At 47.5% G+C, this 16,726-nt stretch overlaps 1 protein-coding gene across 3 annotated transcripts; it reads right to left on the bottom strand.

The window, feature by feature from the left end:
- Window positions 1-2,666: 2,666 nt before the first annotated feature.
- Window positions 2,667-13,788, bottom strand: LOC130387805 (ATP-sensitive inward rectifier potassium channel 10-like). Of its 3 annotated transcripts, none has more exons than XM_056597079.1 (6): window positions 13,630-13,788; window positions 9,910-10,255; window positions 7,726-7,937; window positions 7,198-7,329; window positions 4,297-4,474; window positions 2,667-3,123 (listed from the first exon to the last, which is right to left on the bottom strand). In XM_056597079.1, exons 2-6 carry the CDS (start codon window positions 10,253-10,255, stop codon window positions 2,687-2,689), a joined length of 1,305 nt encoding a protein of 434 aa, XP_056453054.1. In that variant the 5' UTR covers window positions 13,630-13,788; the 3' UTR covers window positions 2,667-2,686. The 3 variants fall into 3 exon arrangements, with proteins under 3 accessions (XP_056453054.1, XP_056453053.1, XP_056453055.1); XM_056597078.1 differs by lacking the exon at window positions 13,630-13,788 and adding an exon at window positions 12,433-13,025; XM_056597080.1 differs by lacking the exon at window positions 13,630-13,788 and having other exon boundaries at window positions 9,910-10,264.
- Window positions 13,789-16,726: the final 2,938 nt, after the last annotated feature.

Genomic DNA, 16,726 nt, shown 5'->3' with positions numbered 1-16,726 from the left:
ATCACGACTGCCGTGGCTCCTCCCCCGCAATAAACATCCCGCTTTGAACGGTGAACTCTTTACGCCTAGCAGCTATAAAAAGCTATAAAAACTATACTAACTACAAATTGACTCTATTAATGCAGGCTATGTGGAAAATGCGCCGACTTTGGCTCAGCCTGGCTCCGCCTCTTCCGCTACGTAGCTAAAATGGCTGCCGTTGAGTACGGGGAGTGTCCTTCGATCCACTCTTCACGATTAGCCTGTTTTGAGTACGGCATCTGGGTCCTTGAAGTAGGCTATAGGCTACTTCTTTTCGCCGGATCTGAATTGGAACGTACTGCGTACTCAAATTTTGGCTAGTAAGTACGGACAGTACAGGTATTGGAACACGGCCCAGGTCTCTCTCTCTCTCTCTCTCTCTCGAAGTTTAGAGGGTGGAAGGACTGATGGTTTTGAAGGGAAGGTAAAGCTGTGTGTCATCAGCGTAACAAAGTAACCGGAGTCCATGGTGACGGAGGATCTGACCAAGAGGAAGCATGTACAAAATAAAGAGGAGTGGACCAAGCACAGAACCCTGGGGGACACCGGGGATGAGAGGAGTAGTGGCTGATTGACAGTTGTTGATGGCGATGAATTGATGTCTGTCGGAGAGATAGGATCCGAGCCAGGAGAGGGCGGTGCCAGTGATGCCAAGGGTGGATTGGAGACGGGAGAGGAGAATTGAGTGATTGATCGTGTCAAAGGCAGCACTGAGGTCAAGGAGGATGAGGATATTGAGGGAGCCAGTGTCAGAGGATAGCAGAAGGTCATTGGTCACTTTAAGGAGGGCAGTTTCTGCACTGTGTTTGGAGCGGAAACCGGATTGGAATAGTTCAAAGAGGTCGTTGGTGTCAAGGTAGGTGATGAGTTGTTTGGTAACAACACGTTCCAGGATTTTAGACAGAAAAGGTAGATTGGAGATGGGGCGGTAGTTGTTAGGGGAATCCAGATCCAGGCCGGGTTTCTTTAGTACGGGGGTGACTGATGCAAGCTTTAGGGAGGAGGGGACATAGAGGAGTTTACAGTGTTAGTGATGAGGTTGGAGAGAATGGGGAGACAGGCCTTTAGAAGTGTGGTGGGGAGCGGGTCCAGGTTGCAGGTTGTTGATTTCATGGTTGAGACTATGGAGGAAAGATCAGAGGAGGTGATGGTAGCAAATGTGGAGAAGGATTGACCAGTGGTAAGGGGGGGATCCGTGTCAACCAAAACAACAGGGACGAGGCGGGGAACATAGTCGGGGACAGGCAGGATCGGGAAACCCGGACCGGAGACAGGCGAACGAGGATCCAGAGGGACGAGGCGGGGAACGTAGTCGGGGACAGGCAGGATCGGGAAACCGGGAACAGGAGACAGGCGAATTGCTGGAGAGACTTACATGAACCAAACAGCGAAGACAATCTGGCAACAGGTGAACAATGTTCAGCTAACTTATAGCCTCCACTAATCACCTGATGCAGCCCAGCTGCGAGGGTGAAAGAATAGAGTAGTGAAGGAGGCGTGGCAGACAGACCGTGACAGAAAAGAACGCGAATTGAGAAACGGCCTAATCGGATGGTTTACTTACAGTCTCTCGCAGTGTGAAAAATACCCGTCAATATTTGGGGGGGTCCCATCCCCCCAAATATGCAGTATATACCGATCTAAATTGTGACCTATACGATGGGTTGAGATAAGTGTATTTACATCCAGGCTTACCAGCGGCCAGATCCATGCATGGTCATGGTGTCCTTTCTCGTTGATTTGATTTTTTTGTTGTAATTGGAACCCATCAATAGATGCACAATTGGGAGCATGTGGTCTCTAAAAATTGGAAAATTGGGTTTATGTTTGCCCGACATTAAAAGACGCTTTTATATAGAAACCATATTTTTTATTGTTTAAAACAATGCAAGCATTCATACAAATCAATGTGTTTAAAACTGTTAAAATATAAGCATCATTTTAAAGTTACTGTTCCATGTACATCTTCAATCAGTATGTTAACATATTATTAACTCTCTATGACCTAATCCACAAATGTTCATGAACTTAAAGTGCTACCCATGACTGTTTCAAAGCCTTGACGACACTAGTAAACAAATACATAAATGAAAGTCACACCGACACAACTCTGAAATATACAATCATATGAAATACAGTAGCTTGTGTCCAAGCAGTACTTCTGCTAGATTATATTTGTTCTAAATTAGTGTAATCATCTCTCTAAAGTGCTTTAGCTACAATCTTACAGTGCATTGCAAGAGGTGCCTGTGCCTGCATGTGAAGTTTGTGAATAACTGACTTCCTGTAAGGTTTTTCTGTAGTGCTTCCTGTGTGTACGACATGGTTTTAGCTGCATTAGTTCTTGACAGAAATCCAAGAAATCATTTCAATGCATTCTACACATTCCAACGCCATACAACCTAGCCAAGGTCTCTAGCATTTGGATCAAAATATAAATATACTTATTTTGAGATCCATTGATGCGTTTCCATGCGTGAAATGTCTGGTGATCTCAGATTATGATTGTGTGTGTGTGTGTGTGTGTGTGTGTGTGTGTGTGTGTGTGTGTGTGTGTGTGTGTGTGTGTGTGTGTGTGTGTGTGTGTGTGTGTGTGTGTGTGTGTGTGTGTGTGAGGTAGGTGCGGGGGTACGCCCAGCAGCAGCACCCTAACCCCCCCCACCCGTCAGACGTTACTGATGCGCACGCTGAGCGGGCCGCTGTCCCGGACCCTCCCCTGATCCTGAGCCCCCTGCCGGTAGCTCTGCTCCAGGCGGATCTTGTCCGGGTCGGTCCCCTCCGGTACGGACCCCCCCCTGCCGCTCTGGTAGCCCGGCTGGGGGGGGGGTTGTGGAGGAGGAGGTGACGGGTTGGGGTCTGTGGAGGGCGAATGGAAAAAGGGCGTGGTCTTGGTTTTGGCCACCTTGTCGAAGAAGGCGAAGTCGGCCACGTACTTCCCCGACGGGGAGAGGGAGACGACGGGCGGGAACTCGTAGCCCCACAGGATCTCGTCGGGCAGGTAGGAGGTGCGCACCTGGCAGGTGGCCGAGGTGGGCTCCACCGTGGCGCTCAGGATGACCAGCAGCTCGAAGTCGGCCAGGTCAGGGTCGGTCCATCCGCCGCCTTGGGGGGGGGGATGGTGTCACCATCACGGAGGAAAGACCATGCCAACGCAGGATACGAAAGGAAAAGACCAATGAAAAAGAAGAAAAATCTAGATAGGATAATTTTTGGTAAAACGTTGGAAGATCATTTGCTTACTGCAGTGAGATTACCCATGGCTCTTTGTTTAGTCAAAGGTTATTCTGCTTCTACATTTGGAACCGAAAGTCTTACTTCAAAAGGAAACCCTGCAATATCTTCCATTTGACAACGTCAAAGCATGGAAGTCGTCGTCGCAGTGACACCTCTGAGCATAGATAACTATGTTTAAGATCCTATAATACGTGCATTCATGTTTTAAACCAAACCTCAAGACAACTTTGGGGTAACTGGAACACAGATCTTTATTTCATAGTCAGCTGCGAGGCAGAGGAAGTCAGTGTATTTTTATTCATTTAGAGAAGTTGAGCGTTTTGAAATACTTCCGCAAACTGTTGCAACAGTTGCTGTTTTTATCAGGGGAATAACACGTCTTTCCTCCTTGCTAGAACTCTAAACCCCAAAATGCATATTCTTCAAAGTCATAGTGTTCCAATTTCAGCTGAAACTCAGTGTTCACTGACAATTCAATTTAGTTCTCACTCCTAGTGGTTTCTGAGTTCCACTCTATATTAGGCAGATACTAGGTAGAGTGACTGGCAACATCTAGTTCTTTCCAAACAACAACGAAGTTCCGCAATGAATGTAAACCACAGATCTATCACCCTAGACAATATGTGAGCTTGTCATGTGTTAGTGACAGCTAACATGTAGTACCTAAAAAAAATGCTAGGGCCTATTATAAAAATAGATACTGTGAACTCTGGCTTTGGTACTCTCTTTATTGAAATGTGTACGCAAAATGCTGTGCCACTTATTCATATTGGGACATTTTAATCAATCGGCAAAGAACATATATTCATTTATAACTCGGCACCAGTGCCCAACTTTCTATGATCAATGTAACAGCACTACTGCACTGGACCTGGCCCAGCTTTGGTTTTGGCATCGGTTAAAGGGGTCATATGAATTCATTTTTTGGGGTTCAAGTACGTTGGCCAAGACCGTGTTGAACGACTTGAATATCCAAAACTCCCAGCAATCGCACCCCTCCTGCTGACCACGACTGAGAGGACGACCTCCTCTAACCCTTACCCTTGGCCGCCCAGGCCCTCAAAGGGCTGCTGTCGTCGATGGTGTGGTAGAAGGTGAGCGGGAGGATGAGGAAGGGGCTGTCGCTGGAGGTGTCCACCTGGAACGGCACGTTCCTCTGGTCCAGACGCACCGTCTCCCCCTCCTTGGTGAGCGACGACTGGAGCAGCTTACCCGTCACCTGGAGGGAGGAGAGTCACTGGTGAGGAAACCTTTTCAACCCGTTTGTCCATCAGGGGAAGCTACACAACAAGGACTGTTGAAGTCTCAGAGTAGCAATGGAGGACATTTAGGAATGGGGAATTAACGGAAAGGAAGCTGCTGGCATTTCCATGGAAATCCCTTCCCTGGTTTCAAGCACACATTCCAGATGTATGAACGCTCCAATGCAAACCTTATTACATTCAATTTTTAAATACTTTTCAAACCCTTTTCTAGATGTTTCTTCTCCTGTCTATGTTGGCCGCCTTCTGCCTAATATCCCCCAGGCTTGGCAGTCGGATCATCAGACTGCCTCCTGCTAGCCGTCCCAAACACCGGAACGATTGTTTTATGTTTCGAGCTGCACACTCAGACAGAACCCAGGCGTTCGACAAACGACTCGCCGCAAAAGGGAGCAAGAGACCATCGAGTGCGGTAGTTTAGAAGACGCAAGCCCCCATCCACGAGAGATAACAACGACACGAGCTGAAATGCTAGAGAAGGTGTGGCCCAGGGAGGCGATAGAAAAGCCTTAAGCCTGCAGAACCGCCCTTCAAACTTAGCTTCGCCTGACAGAAGAGCCTCGATGGAAGCCAAGGAGGTCAGTCATTCTAGGGACCATTCTGAAATATCTGAACTATAATTTTTATAGTAATAAATTATAATATTTATAGTGCCCTTTTCATCCAAAGATCTCAAAGGGCTACAGGTCAAAAGCAGTGTTGTTAATCCAGGAGGACATTCCACAGGTGTGGGGCAGCAGCAGTGAAGGCCCTATCTCCCATGGTCCTAAGTTTGGTTCTGGGTATGTGAAGGAGGTTTGAGTGAGTGGAGCAGAGGGAGCCTGTTGTGTTATGTGGCTTGAGAAGTTCTTTGAGGTAGGGGGGGGGGGGGCGGCGGCATGACCATGGATACATTGGTGGGTGAGGAGGGAGACCTCAATCCTGGTGGAAACGGGAAGCCAGTGGAGGATGGGAGCAATGTGCTCACGTTTACACACTCTCATCAGGATCCAAGCTGCAGAGTTTTGTATGTATTGGAGCCTCTGCAGGCTCTTGCTAGGGATCCCCATGAGTAATGCGCAGGGGCGGCCTTCCCTACATGCGGGTCAGGCGGCCGCCTAGAGCGCCATCTAGAGGGGGAGCGCAAAATATAAAATGCGCCCGAAAAAAAAAAAATAAAATTACTTATTGGCCACGTCTCCCCGTCAACAATCGCTTCACACCCCCCCCCCCCCCCCCCCCCCCCGTCAACAATGACTTCATACACCCCCCCCCCCCCCCCCCCCCTCCTCGCCTAGAGCGCCAAATGTGCTGGGGCCGCCCCTGGTAATGCGTTACAGTAGTCCAGTCTGGAGGACATAAAGGGATCCCCATGAGTGGTGCGTTACAGTAGTCCAGTCTGGAGGACATAAAGGGATCCCCATGAGTAGTGCGTTACAGTAGTCCAGTCTGGAGGACATAAAGGGATCCCCATGAGTAGTGCGTTACAGTAGTCCAGTCTGGAGGAGATAAAGGCATGAACCAGTTTTTCGGCGTCTGAGAGGGACCGAATTGGGCGGAGTTTTGAAATGTTGCGGAGGTGATAGAAGGAGGTCTTGCAGAGGTGGTTGATATGGGATTCAAAAGTGAGACGGGGGTCCATTTTTACACCAAGATGTGGGACTGCTGATGAGAGAGGGATATTGGAGCCAGAAAAGGGGATGCTGGTTATGGGTGATGATTTGGTCTGGTGAGAGGTGACGATCAGGATGGCTTCAGTTTTGGAGCTGTTGAGTGGGAGGAAATTGTGCTCCATCCATGCCTTTACCTCCTCCAGACACATGGTGAGTATCGACGGGGATGACGGTGATGTGGGGGTCTGCAGGTTGTTTTTAGATGCGTAGACAGGAGGCTACAAGGACTTCAAGCTATGTGGTCGCTATGGCGATGGATGGTTTCACGTTTTCCCGAGGTGCACTTCACGACGGCAGGGACGAGCTGAATCCATGCGTTCCAGGTCAGGACTCAGGGGATTTGATTGGCCGCGGCAGCAGCAGCGATGATGCAGATCCATAGCCTGGCTACAGCCAGACCGAGCTCAATCATCGATTGATCTTGGTCTGGGGAAGCTGCTGTCATTTTCTTCAGCACAAGAGGCGTGATCAATGGCCCTAGTTCAAATGGCTCTGTACGCGATTGGCTGCTTGCCAGTTGCGCTCCCTGTCTTCATTGTGTTAAACCAGCACATAGAGTGCAGGGGGAGAAAGCCAGCTTGGTTATTGGCTTCCGGAAAAAAAGATCCAGGGAGTCTCCCAACGGTGTTGAGCTAGCAGCCACAGGTAGGCAACCGCCAGTCTCGATTGCAGCTACCTAACTACCCCAAACTACCCTAACCGACCTTAACTACCCCCCAAATAAGGTTCACTGGTCCTCAATTATTTATTTTTCTCAAATGTTACAATATATATATAAACAAACTCAGTGGGTCGCCAAATGACATATTGTTGCGATTTAAATGTATGCAAAGTAAATATATACCTCCATCTTCCAAATGCTTGATGCACTCTGAGATGAAACTAATGTCTGTCTGCCTGGCGTTAATTAGCACTGAAATAGCCGCGTAAACAGGCTAAGTTTGGTTGTGAGCCCCCAAACACACAGATACACTCACACACACACACACACACACACAAACACACACACACCACACACACAGGCTCACCTGGCATCCTAACAGGAGACTCTTGCGCATGTTGGCTACCCTGATCATGAGGCAGGGGCGACCCTCGTTGGTGGACACCACAGCATGCTGGGAAAACTTCACCGTTTCGCCGCGCTTCTTCGGCCGCGCCACCTGATGGTACAGAGACACATTGACCAACCCCGCTCCTCTCCTTCATAAAGATAAGTCAATACGGGGATGCAGATGCTTGCAGACTGACACCCGATAAAACTATTCCATGTTGATGATGTCTACGTATGGATCACGATACGTATGGATCACGACGCGTATGGATCACGACACGTATGGATCATGGTGATACGTTTGATATTCTAGGTGGATCCCCAGCATGAAAAACTGCATCATGGTGCAAAGCGTCTTGCTCAATGGTTCTCTAGCCTCCAACCATGGCTTTTTTATTTGTATGTATCATACTGTGTAGATATATATATATATATATATAAACTGAATCAATGCGACCAGCCTTGAACTAAAAGCCCTGGTGTTCAAAGTTTCACCCCAGCGCACCTTGGCCAGAAAGGTGCCGGTGATGAAGATCTCCATCACCATGGTGATGACCAGCTGGATGATGAGGAGGAGGATGGCCGCGGGGCACTCCTCGGTGATGCAGCGGAAGCCGTAGCCGATGGTGGTCTGCGTCTCCAGGGAGAAGAGGAAGGCCCCGGTGAGGGTCTGCATCTGCATCACACACGGCGTGTGGTTGGACGGGGGGTCGAACTCTGGAAGCACAGGGCCGGAGAATCAGAGAGAGAGGGAGAGAGAGAGGGGGTGAGAGAGAGAGAGAGAGAGAGAGAGAGAGAGAGAGGTGGGGAGGGAGAGAGAGAGGGGGGGAGAGGGAGAGGGGGAGGAGGGGAGGAGAGAGGAGAGAGTGGGGAGAGAGAGAGAGAGAGAGAGAGAGAGGTGGGGAGGGAGAGAGAGAGGGGGGGAGAGGGAGAGGGGGAGGAGGGGGGAGAGGGGGAGAGAGAGAGGTGGGGGGGGAGAGAGAGAGGGGGGAGGGAGAGAGAGGGGAGGGAGAGAGGTGGGGAGGGAGAGAGAGAGGTGGGGAGGGAGAGAGAGAGGGGGGGAGAGGGAGAGGGGGAGGAGGGGGGAGAGGGGGAGAGAGAGAGGTGGGGGGGAGAGAGAGAGGGGGGAGGGAGAGAGTGGGGGGGAGAGAGCGGGGGGAGTGGGAGAGAGAGGGGGGGGGGGAGAGAGAGAGATTTATATGCATAGATGCATATATATATATATGCATAGATACATATATATTTAAAAAACTGTCAACAACTTAATCTGGATCTGAGATGATGGAGAGCGATGAGAGACGATGCCCTGATCACGGCATAGACTCGATGCTATGTGTCAGAAGAAATACCACAGCAAAACTCCTGAGAACATCACCTTGAAATGATACCATAATAAACCACAACCTTTACAGCAACGAAACCTTACTGCGTGACAAACGCCATGTGACAGGCCTGGTGTCGGCTTTTAGCAGGAACTGATACCGTCTGCTTTAACTCTTAACCAACTGACGTGTCACCGAGCGTCCCTTTGGTCCTCTTTCCATGAAGCCCCCGCCTTTTTCACGCTCTGCACATTGTCCGGAAATGTTTTTTTAATTCTAACATTTCCATTTCAGGGAACCCTTTAGTTATATCTGAACAACTCAAAGTTCTTGAAAGTATGATGTATACCTAACCACCCAATGTCTACCAAAATAAATCCTCGTGGTAACTTCAATATTTCTACTCAATAAGTAACCCTTTTATTTATGTGCTCTGAAACGCCCTCGCTCATGCATAGGCTAACTCGAAGGCTACAGGAACGTTGATTACTTGTGCCGACTCTGCCGATTTCTTTCATTACGTTGACTGGAGCTATCTTGAATTAGTATATGCTACACGTGACCCTCCTAAGATGGCGCAATTTGATTGGATCGCTATCTCAGGATATTGGGCAATATCCCATGATTGAGATCTCAAACTCAGGATATCGTTTTCATCGTGTGACAGTCGTCTCGTCACGCAAATAAAAACAAATAAACTCAGTGTTCACGGTAGTATATGCTAAAACAATTATTCACTTCAGGCTCTGTGAATAGTGGGGAACAGGCTATTCCCCACTTGTAAGGGATCCTGATATTTAAGTTCCTGTTTTTTCAGCAACATGTGTTTTTTATTATTTATTTACATTTTGTAGGTCAGTTGGTGGTGTTTTCTGTTTGTTTTGGATGTACTTTCGACTCCACCCTGCTACTTCCTGCTTTTCTTTGGTTTGCTGATATCCCCTGAGTTTGTGAACACACCTGTTGCTAATGTGTGTTGATTGGTTTGTGGCTACTTAAGCTCAGTGTGCCCATTCAGTCTCTGTCGGATCGTGCCTGTATGATACCTGTGCCTTGCTGGGAATAAACTCAGAGAAAGTTCTTATAACCAAGCCTTCTGTCTGCGATTGGATCCTTTTGTACCGAAAGCCTAACAGTACGATCCGACCAGTATGGATCCAACAGAAAACACCACCAACTGACCTACAAAATGTAAATAAATAATAAAAAACACATGTTGCTGAAAAAACAGGAACTTAAATATCAGGATCCCTTACACCACTATTCACTTCGCCTTCGGCGAATAATTGTTAAATAGCCAATCTTGCATATTGTACCTTTAAGGTCAACTATCTGTCACGTGTTCTCCACTTGTACTGGACCCTCACCCAACAGGTCGCCGTGGACCAGGGCCACCAGATACCAGAGCAGACCGAAGAGGAACCAGGTCCCGGCGAAAGTGGCCGTGAACAGGAAGAACTTGTAGCGCCACTGCATGTCCAGGAAGGTGGTCCAGAGGTCGCGCATGTAGAGCGCGCTCCTGCCGCTGATGTGCTCGATGCGCACGTTGCTTCGGCCATCTTTGGACAGCACACGCCTCCTCCGCCTCAAGTTCCCGGCCCCTCCAGACTCGCCGCTGCCTAATAAGGGCTTCAGAACATCTGTTTGCGTCTGGGAGTGGCAAACTTTCTGAGGGGAGGAGCTACGAGAGGAAGGGGGTGTGGCAGATGTCATCTAGCCAATAAGAAGGGAAGACATAGAAAAACATGTAAGTAAAATTATTGCCGATTAGACATATATTTTAACAAATGCCACTCTTCCAGAAGTTTGAAATAAGCATTTGGTTACTCTTTAAAAGTTTAATGAGGTTTATATTATGTAAAACACACATGTTTATTTATTTAATATTGCTACTGGTTGTGTTTAGCAGTTCGCTAGTTCTCATCTTTTCAGAAACTCTGCGAAGATTGTTCGTAGAGCAAGGTGGAAGCGGCCTGGGGGCGGGGCCTAGTGACAGTGAGACCAAAAGGATCCGCCTCCCAGGATTTCAAGTGCGTTGATACTGCAGCTTTAAGTAATTCAGAAATTGGTAAATAAATTAGTAAAAAATGTTTTAAGGATACATGCATTCATCCCATTCTCATTTGTTATTCCAAAAATTAAACAGGACCTAATGTAGATGAACAGATACTCCCTTTTAAAATGTTAACACACGTGAGTGTGTATGGGGGACATCTATGCACATTTAGAAATAACTGCTGTCTCTTTCTTGGCAATCACAAGTATTCGAATGCAAACATTTCTCAAAGGTGGAAATCTCTCAAATGCGGAAATTCCAAAATTGTGTTTTTGGAATGATGATTTTGATCATACTTTTAGACTACATCAACTTCTGTGCTTTTTCTGGATTATAGAGTTAGCAAATATGTTAAGTATTATAACACACACAAACTCCAGACACACACAGCTGGCCCCAGAGACAGACAGGTTGCTGGCCCATCCAACCCATTGATGAATCCACTTACATCCCACGTATCAGGGAGCCCGGTGCAGCATGGCATGGAACAGGGGAAGACAAAAGGCAGTGAGAAGGTAGATCAAATACAAAGAGCAGGAGAGAGAGAGAGAGAGAGAGAGAGAGAGAGAGAGAGAGAGAGAGAGATGAGCGAGAGAGGAGAGAGAGAGAGAGAGGAGATGAGAGAGGGAGGGAGGGAGGGGAGGTGAGGGAGGGAGGGAGGGAGAGAGAGAGAGAGAGAGAGAGAGAGAGGGGGAGAGAGGGAGAGAGGGGGAGAGAGAGGGGGAGAGAGGGAGAGAGAGAGGAGAGGGATAGAGAGGAGGGGGAGAGGAGAGGAGAGAGAGGGGGGAGAGGAGAGGAGGAGAGAGCTTGAGACTGAAGATGAGGACCGGAGAGGGGAGAGAGATCTGAGAGGTGAGATGAGAGAGCTTGAGACTAGAGATGAGAGGGATGAGAGGGAGAGGGCGAGGAGAGAGAGAGAGAGAGCGAGAGAGAGAGGGGGGAGAGAGAGAGAGAGAGGAGATGATGAGTTTAGATTGAGGACAGAGAGACATTATTCCAGGAGACGATCAATAAAGCCTCTATTTTGTGAGTGAGGAGAAAGGAGAATTCGGCAAAGTGAACGAAGCCGTACAGATCTTTGTGTAGAAGTAGGTTGAGTATCTTGATTAAACATCCCATCTCCCCCTTAACGGGGACACGGGGGTATAAGTTGGGTTTGGTGGCAGTGAGGCCTTTAAATGGACAAAGACCAGAAACTAGAGAAGGCTCTAAGCGTTTGCCAGGATGAGGGCCAAGGTTAGGCTGCACCTGCTGCCCCCAACACTCTGTTCTTCACTGGGTACAGGTTCCACTTTTCTTTGCCCAAAAACCGTTGCCGTGGCTTTGCTCAATATCCGGTTCACTTACTCTTGCGCACTTTTCTTGCGCAAGTACCAATTCATAGGGCAAAGTATATAATGAACCAAAAAGAGACCCTGACAATGTAGGTCAAAGCTTGCATAATCAATTAACAGTGGCGTCCCCTTTGTGAGGACTGGAAGACCCCCACACCAAACTCCTACAAAGATTTCCTAATTACAATGACGGCATTGAGGAAAAACCCTCGCTTTTACTCACTCGTGTTTTGCTCTCGGCCAATCACCACTCTCTCACACACGCATACATACACACACACACACACACACACACACACACACACACACACACACACACACACACACACACACACACACACACACACACACACACACACACACACACACACATTCACAATATACCCATGCAGAAACGCTTACCGACTTTGTTTGGAAGGTGCCTAATAGTTGCCGAGTGCCTCACGAGAGACGTGGATTTGTTTTTAGAAATGCACAGAAGAAAGAGACGCCACACTGACCTCTCCAGAACTATATATTCCATCTCCATGTCGACGCCTCAACTTACTCTACCGCACTGTCCCTGGTTGTGCTCAACTCAATGGCTGCATCAAAAGTTTTTCTTCTCTCTCTAAGCTAGAAATTATGCGTTTTCCTTATTTTCTCTCCATCCCTCTCTCTCTCTCTCACTCTCTCTCTCCCTTTCTCTCTCTCTCTCTCTTCTCGTTTTCCTCTGTGAACACAGGAATGCTTTGTTTGCAAGAGAGATGAAAGAAACAAAAGATGCCATTGACAAAAACGACTGTATACCCATCCGTCCCTATGATTGTGTGTGTGTGTGTGTGTGTGTGTGTGTGTGTGTGTGTGTGTGTGTGTGTGTGTGTGTGTGTGTGTGTGTGTGTGTGTGTGTGTGTGTGTGTGTGTGTGTGTGTGTGTGTGTGTGTCAAGTTTGGAATAATCCCCTCTCTCTCTCTCAATCTCTCTTTCTCTCTCTCTCACTCTCTTTCTCTCTCACCCTCTCTTTATTTATCACTCTAAATCACTCACACGTTACTTTCACAAACCCACACACCCCCATTCTCACCCCTTGTATTTCCTGTTCCAGTTAACTTTTTCAGATATGCATCTGTGGGTTTTTGTTTCATTTCACCTCCAGCCTCCCCTACACACACACAGCCATCAGCCCTGGATAACATGGTCTACATCAGACATGAAAAAACTATCATTTTATTAAATACACTGTATATATCTGAAACCCCTTCGGCAAAGGTTTTAAAATCAATCATTTTTTTCTTTGTTTCTTTGTTTCAATTAGGAGGTATGTAATAATGATAATAATGATGAATACACAATTATGTTTATATAATGAGATATAAATCCTATGCGTCTTGCTCATGATCTTTACAGATGCATTACTTACACATCCCTTTTCTCTCCATGTATCTTTATCTTTGGCAAAAACGTGTGAAATTTTGAAAATCTGTGTTAAAGAAATAAATAACATTGCAATCAATTATGATAGAGTTGTTTGGCATATATTTCTATTTGATTGTAAGAATACACCTTATCATTGAATACAATGCCGTTAAGAAGGAGAGGAAATAAAGTGGGAGAAACCCCATAGGCCTACAGTACGATCCCCACTAAGACAAGCCGTACCATCAATACCAGCCAAGTGTATTGCTTACCCGTGTGGATGGTGCAAAACAACCACTCACTTTTTCTTTCAGTTGCAGGACCTTTGCTTGAGCCAGTGGACTGTGCAGAATAAGACTAAAGTCACGTCAGGTCCCCAATCACACGTCAGGAGAAGTTGATCCTGTCCACAGACGGGTTGGCATCGTGCTGCGACGCAAAGCCTCGGTTCATTCGGGTTCCAAAACCTGCAGGGGTCGATGGGGCTGAGAGGGCTTGACTACTGGTGCGGGCTTACTGTCCGGCCACATTGACCCGCCATTCAAGAGACTGATGAAGACCCCCCTTCAGGCTCAGGGTTCCCGGTGCTGACTGGTCGCCCCACACGGCCACTCGCAAACTCTCTCCAAAGTGACCGGATTCGGATATATAAGAGGCCTCTTGCTTTCTTCTTTCTCTCCCTGTACCTCTCTCTCTCTCTCTCTCTCTCTCTCTCTCTCTGTCTCTCTCTCTCTCTCTCTCTCTCTCTCTCTCTCTCTCTCTCTCTCTCTCTCTCCCTCTCTCTCTCTCTCTCTCTCTCTCTCTCTCTCTCTCTCTCTCTCTCTCTCTCTCTCTCTCTCTCTCTCTCTCTCTCTCTCTCTCTCTCTCTCTCTCTCTCTCTCTCTCCCTCTCTCTCTCTCTCTCTCTCTTGTTTTCTTTCTCTCTCCCGCTCCCCCTTCCATCACTCCCTCTCTCCCTCCCTCACTCCCTCTCTCCCTCCCTCTCTCCCTCTCTCCCTCTCTCTTTCTTTCACTGTCTTTCGTCCCCAAATAGCTGCCGTTCCCCGGTGTGCTTTCCTGTAATACTAATGAGTAGCTTCCCACTCCTGCACCTCGGTTGAGGCGGAATGTTAGACAGGGAATTGTGATATTGGAATATTCTGCCAATACTGCTCAGATTGGACAACATTACTACTGCAGGATGCCAACTGGATCACCCCCCCCCCCCCCCCCCCCCATCCTGGCCACTGGTCCCACACAAACACACACACACAACCATCGACGATTGTGTGCACGTGGCTCCCACAGTGGCACAGGATCTGTAGGACACGTGCACGGCAACAAACACCCCCACATGATCCCCCCTACTGCCCCCCTGAAAGGGCACACACACACACACACACACACACACACACACACACACACACACACACACACACACACACACACACACACACACACACACACACACACACATCCATTGAGGACCCCCCAGCCCTACATACAAATACGTACACACACATCAGAGCCATGCACAAACGCACACATCCACCCATACAACCCCAGCACATACACAAACACATCTGCCCCACACACCTAAAAACACCCACACGACCACATAACAGCACACACGCACACACATAGAAGCACATACACGCACAAACACACACACACGCACACGCACACATGTTAGACCCTAACAACCACACATCAGCACACACACACACACACACACACATATAGAAGAACGTACACACACTACAACTACTGTGAGGAGTTGCCTCATTGAGCAGATTTAAAAACTAATGGAACCTTTATGACAAAAATGTAAAAAGCATTTATGTCAGTTCTCAACCTTTGATTTTCTAAATATCTTGCAAACGTGAATGATCGCATCGCACCCTCGAATCTTGTAGTGTGGCCAGTCTTCCGACGAGACAAGGCCCGATTTCCTGACTCTGTGATCGCATAGTGTGACATGTTAAATCGTGGAGGAATATCTGAGAATCGTGTCTGAACCAGGCATTAATGTTTATTTTTTAAAAATTGAAAAATTAAAATGACGTGTCCCAGATCACAAATCAATAGATTAAATGACGTGACAGTGTCACGTATTTCCGTGGGACTGGATTGTCTGATCTGAAGTGGCTTAAAGTTCTTGATAGGTTATCCATTAAGTCCTTGCTATTTATTAAGAATGTAATTTCCACTCATGTTCCTAGAGCTCTCTTCAACAAAATTGGTTTCTGCTCTGATGCTCATTCATACAGTACTACATCTGCAACAGCAGGACATATTTTGCTACACCACTGTAGAACGAATGCAATGAAGAAAACAGCTTTCTATAGATCTATGTCTTTATGGAATTTACTCCCTTTGCAAATTCGTTTTAGAACTGTAAAGAAAGAATTCAATAGGCTGATTAAATCCTATTTTCATGTATTTTAAATATGTTCATGAAATATGAACAAACACCCACTTTGATGTGGGTGTTTGCACGCTCTGAAGCACCCAGATGCCTATTTATTTATTTATTTATTCACAACTGTTGTTTTGTATCTGTAATCTTGTCACTGTAACTTTTACTGTATTTGAATGTATGCGATTGATGATTTATTATTTGTATGTTCTGATTGGACCCCAGGAAGACAAGTCTGCAGCTTCTGCGTCAACTAATGGGGGTCCACAACTAAACAATAAAGAATCAAAACACACACACACACACATAGAAGCACACACAAACACACACATATTAGACCCACACATCAGCCAAGCACACACACACATAGAAGCAAATATACACACACACACGCGCGCGCGCACGCACGCACGCACGCACGCACGCACGCACGCACGCACGCACGCACGCACGCACGCACGCACGCACGCACGCACGCACGCACACACACACACACACACACACACACACACACACACACACACACACACACACACACACACACACACACACACACACACACACACACACACATATTAGACCCACACATCAGCCAAGCACACACACACATAGAAGCAAATACACACAAAGACACACACACACACACACACACACACACACACACACACACACACACACACACACACACACACACACATATTGGACCCACACATCAGCCAAACACACACACACACATAGAAGCACATACACACACAAACACACACACACACACACACACACGCACACACACACACACACACACACACACACACACACACACACATTAAACCCACACACCTTCACACATCAACACAAAGACACACACATGGAAGCTCATGCACATTCAGGCTCACATAAGAAAAACCCTCTGAGGAAGTTCCCTTGGAGCCCCCTATTCAGCGCTTTGTGTCCGGCGTTCACTTTGCTCAACCGCGTCCGTACTCGGTGTCCTGTCGCTGGACC

Source organism: Gadus chalcogrammus, chromosome 8, assembly GCF_026213295.1.
Source record: "Gadus chalcogrammus isolate NIFS_2021 chromosome 8, NIFS_Gcha_1.0, whole genome shotgun sequence".
In the NCBI taxonomy this organism is placed as follows: Eukaryota; Metazoa; Chordata; class Actinopteri; order Gadiformes; family Gadidae; genus Gadus; species Gadus chalcogrammus.
The sequence above is the reverse complement of the archived record's forward strand: the minus strand, read 5'-3'. Positions and strand labels throughout refer to the sequence as shown.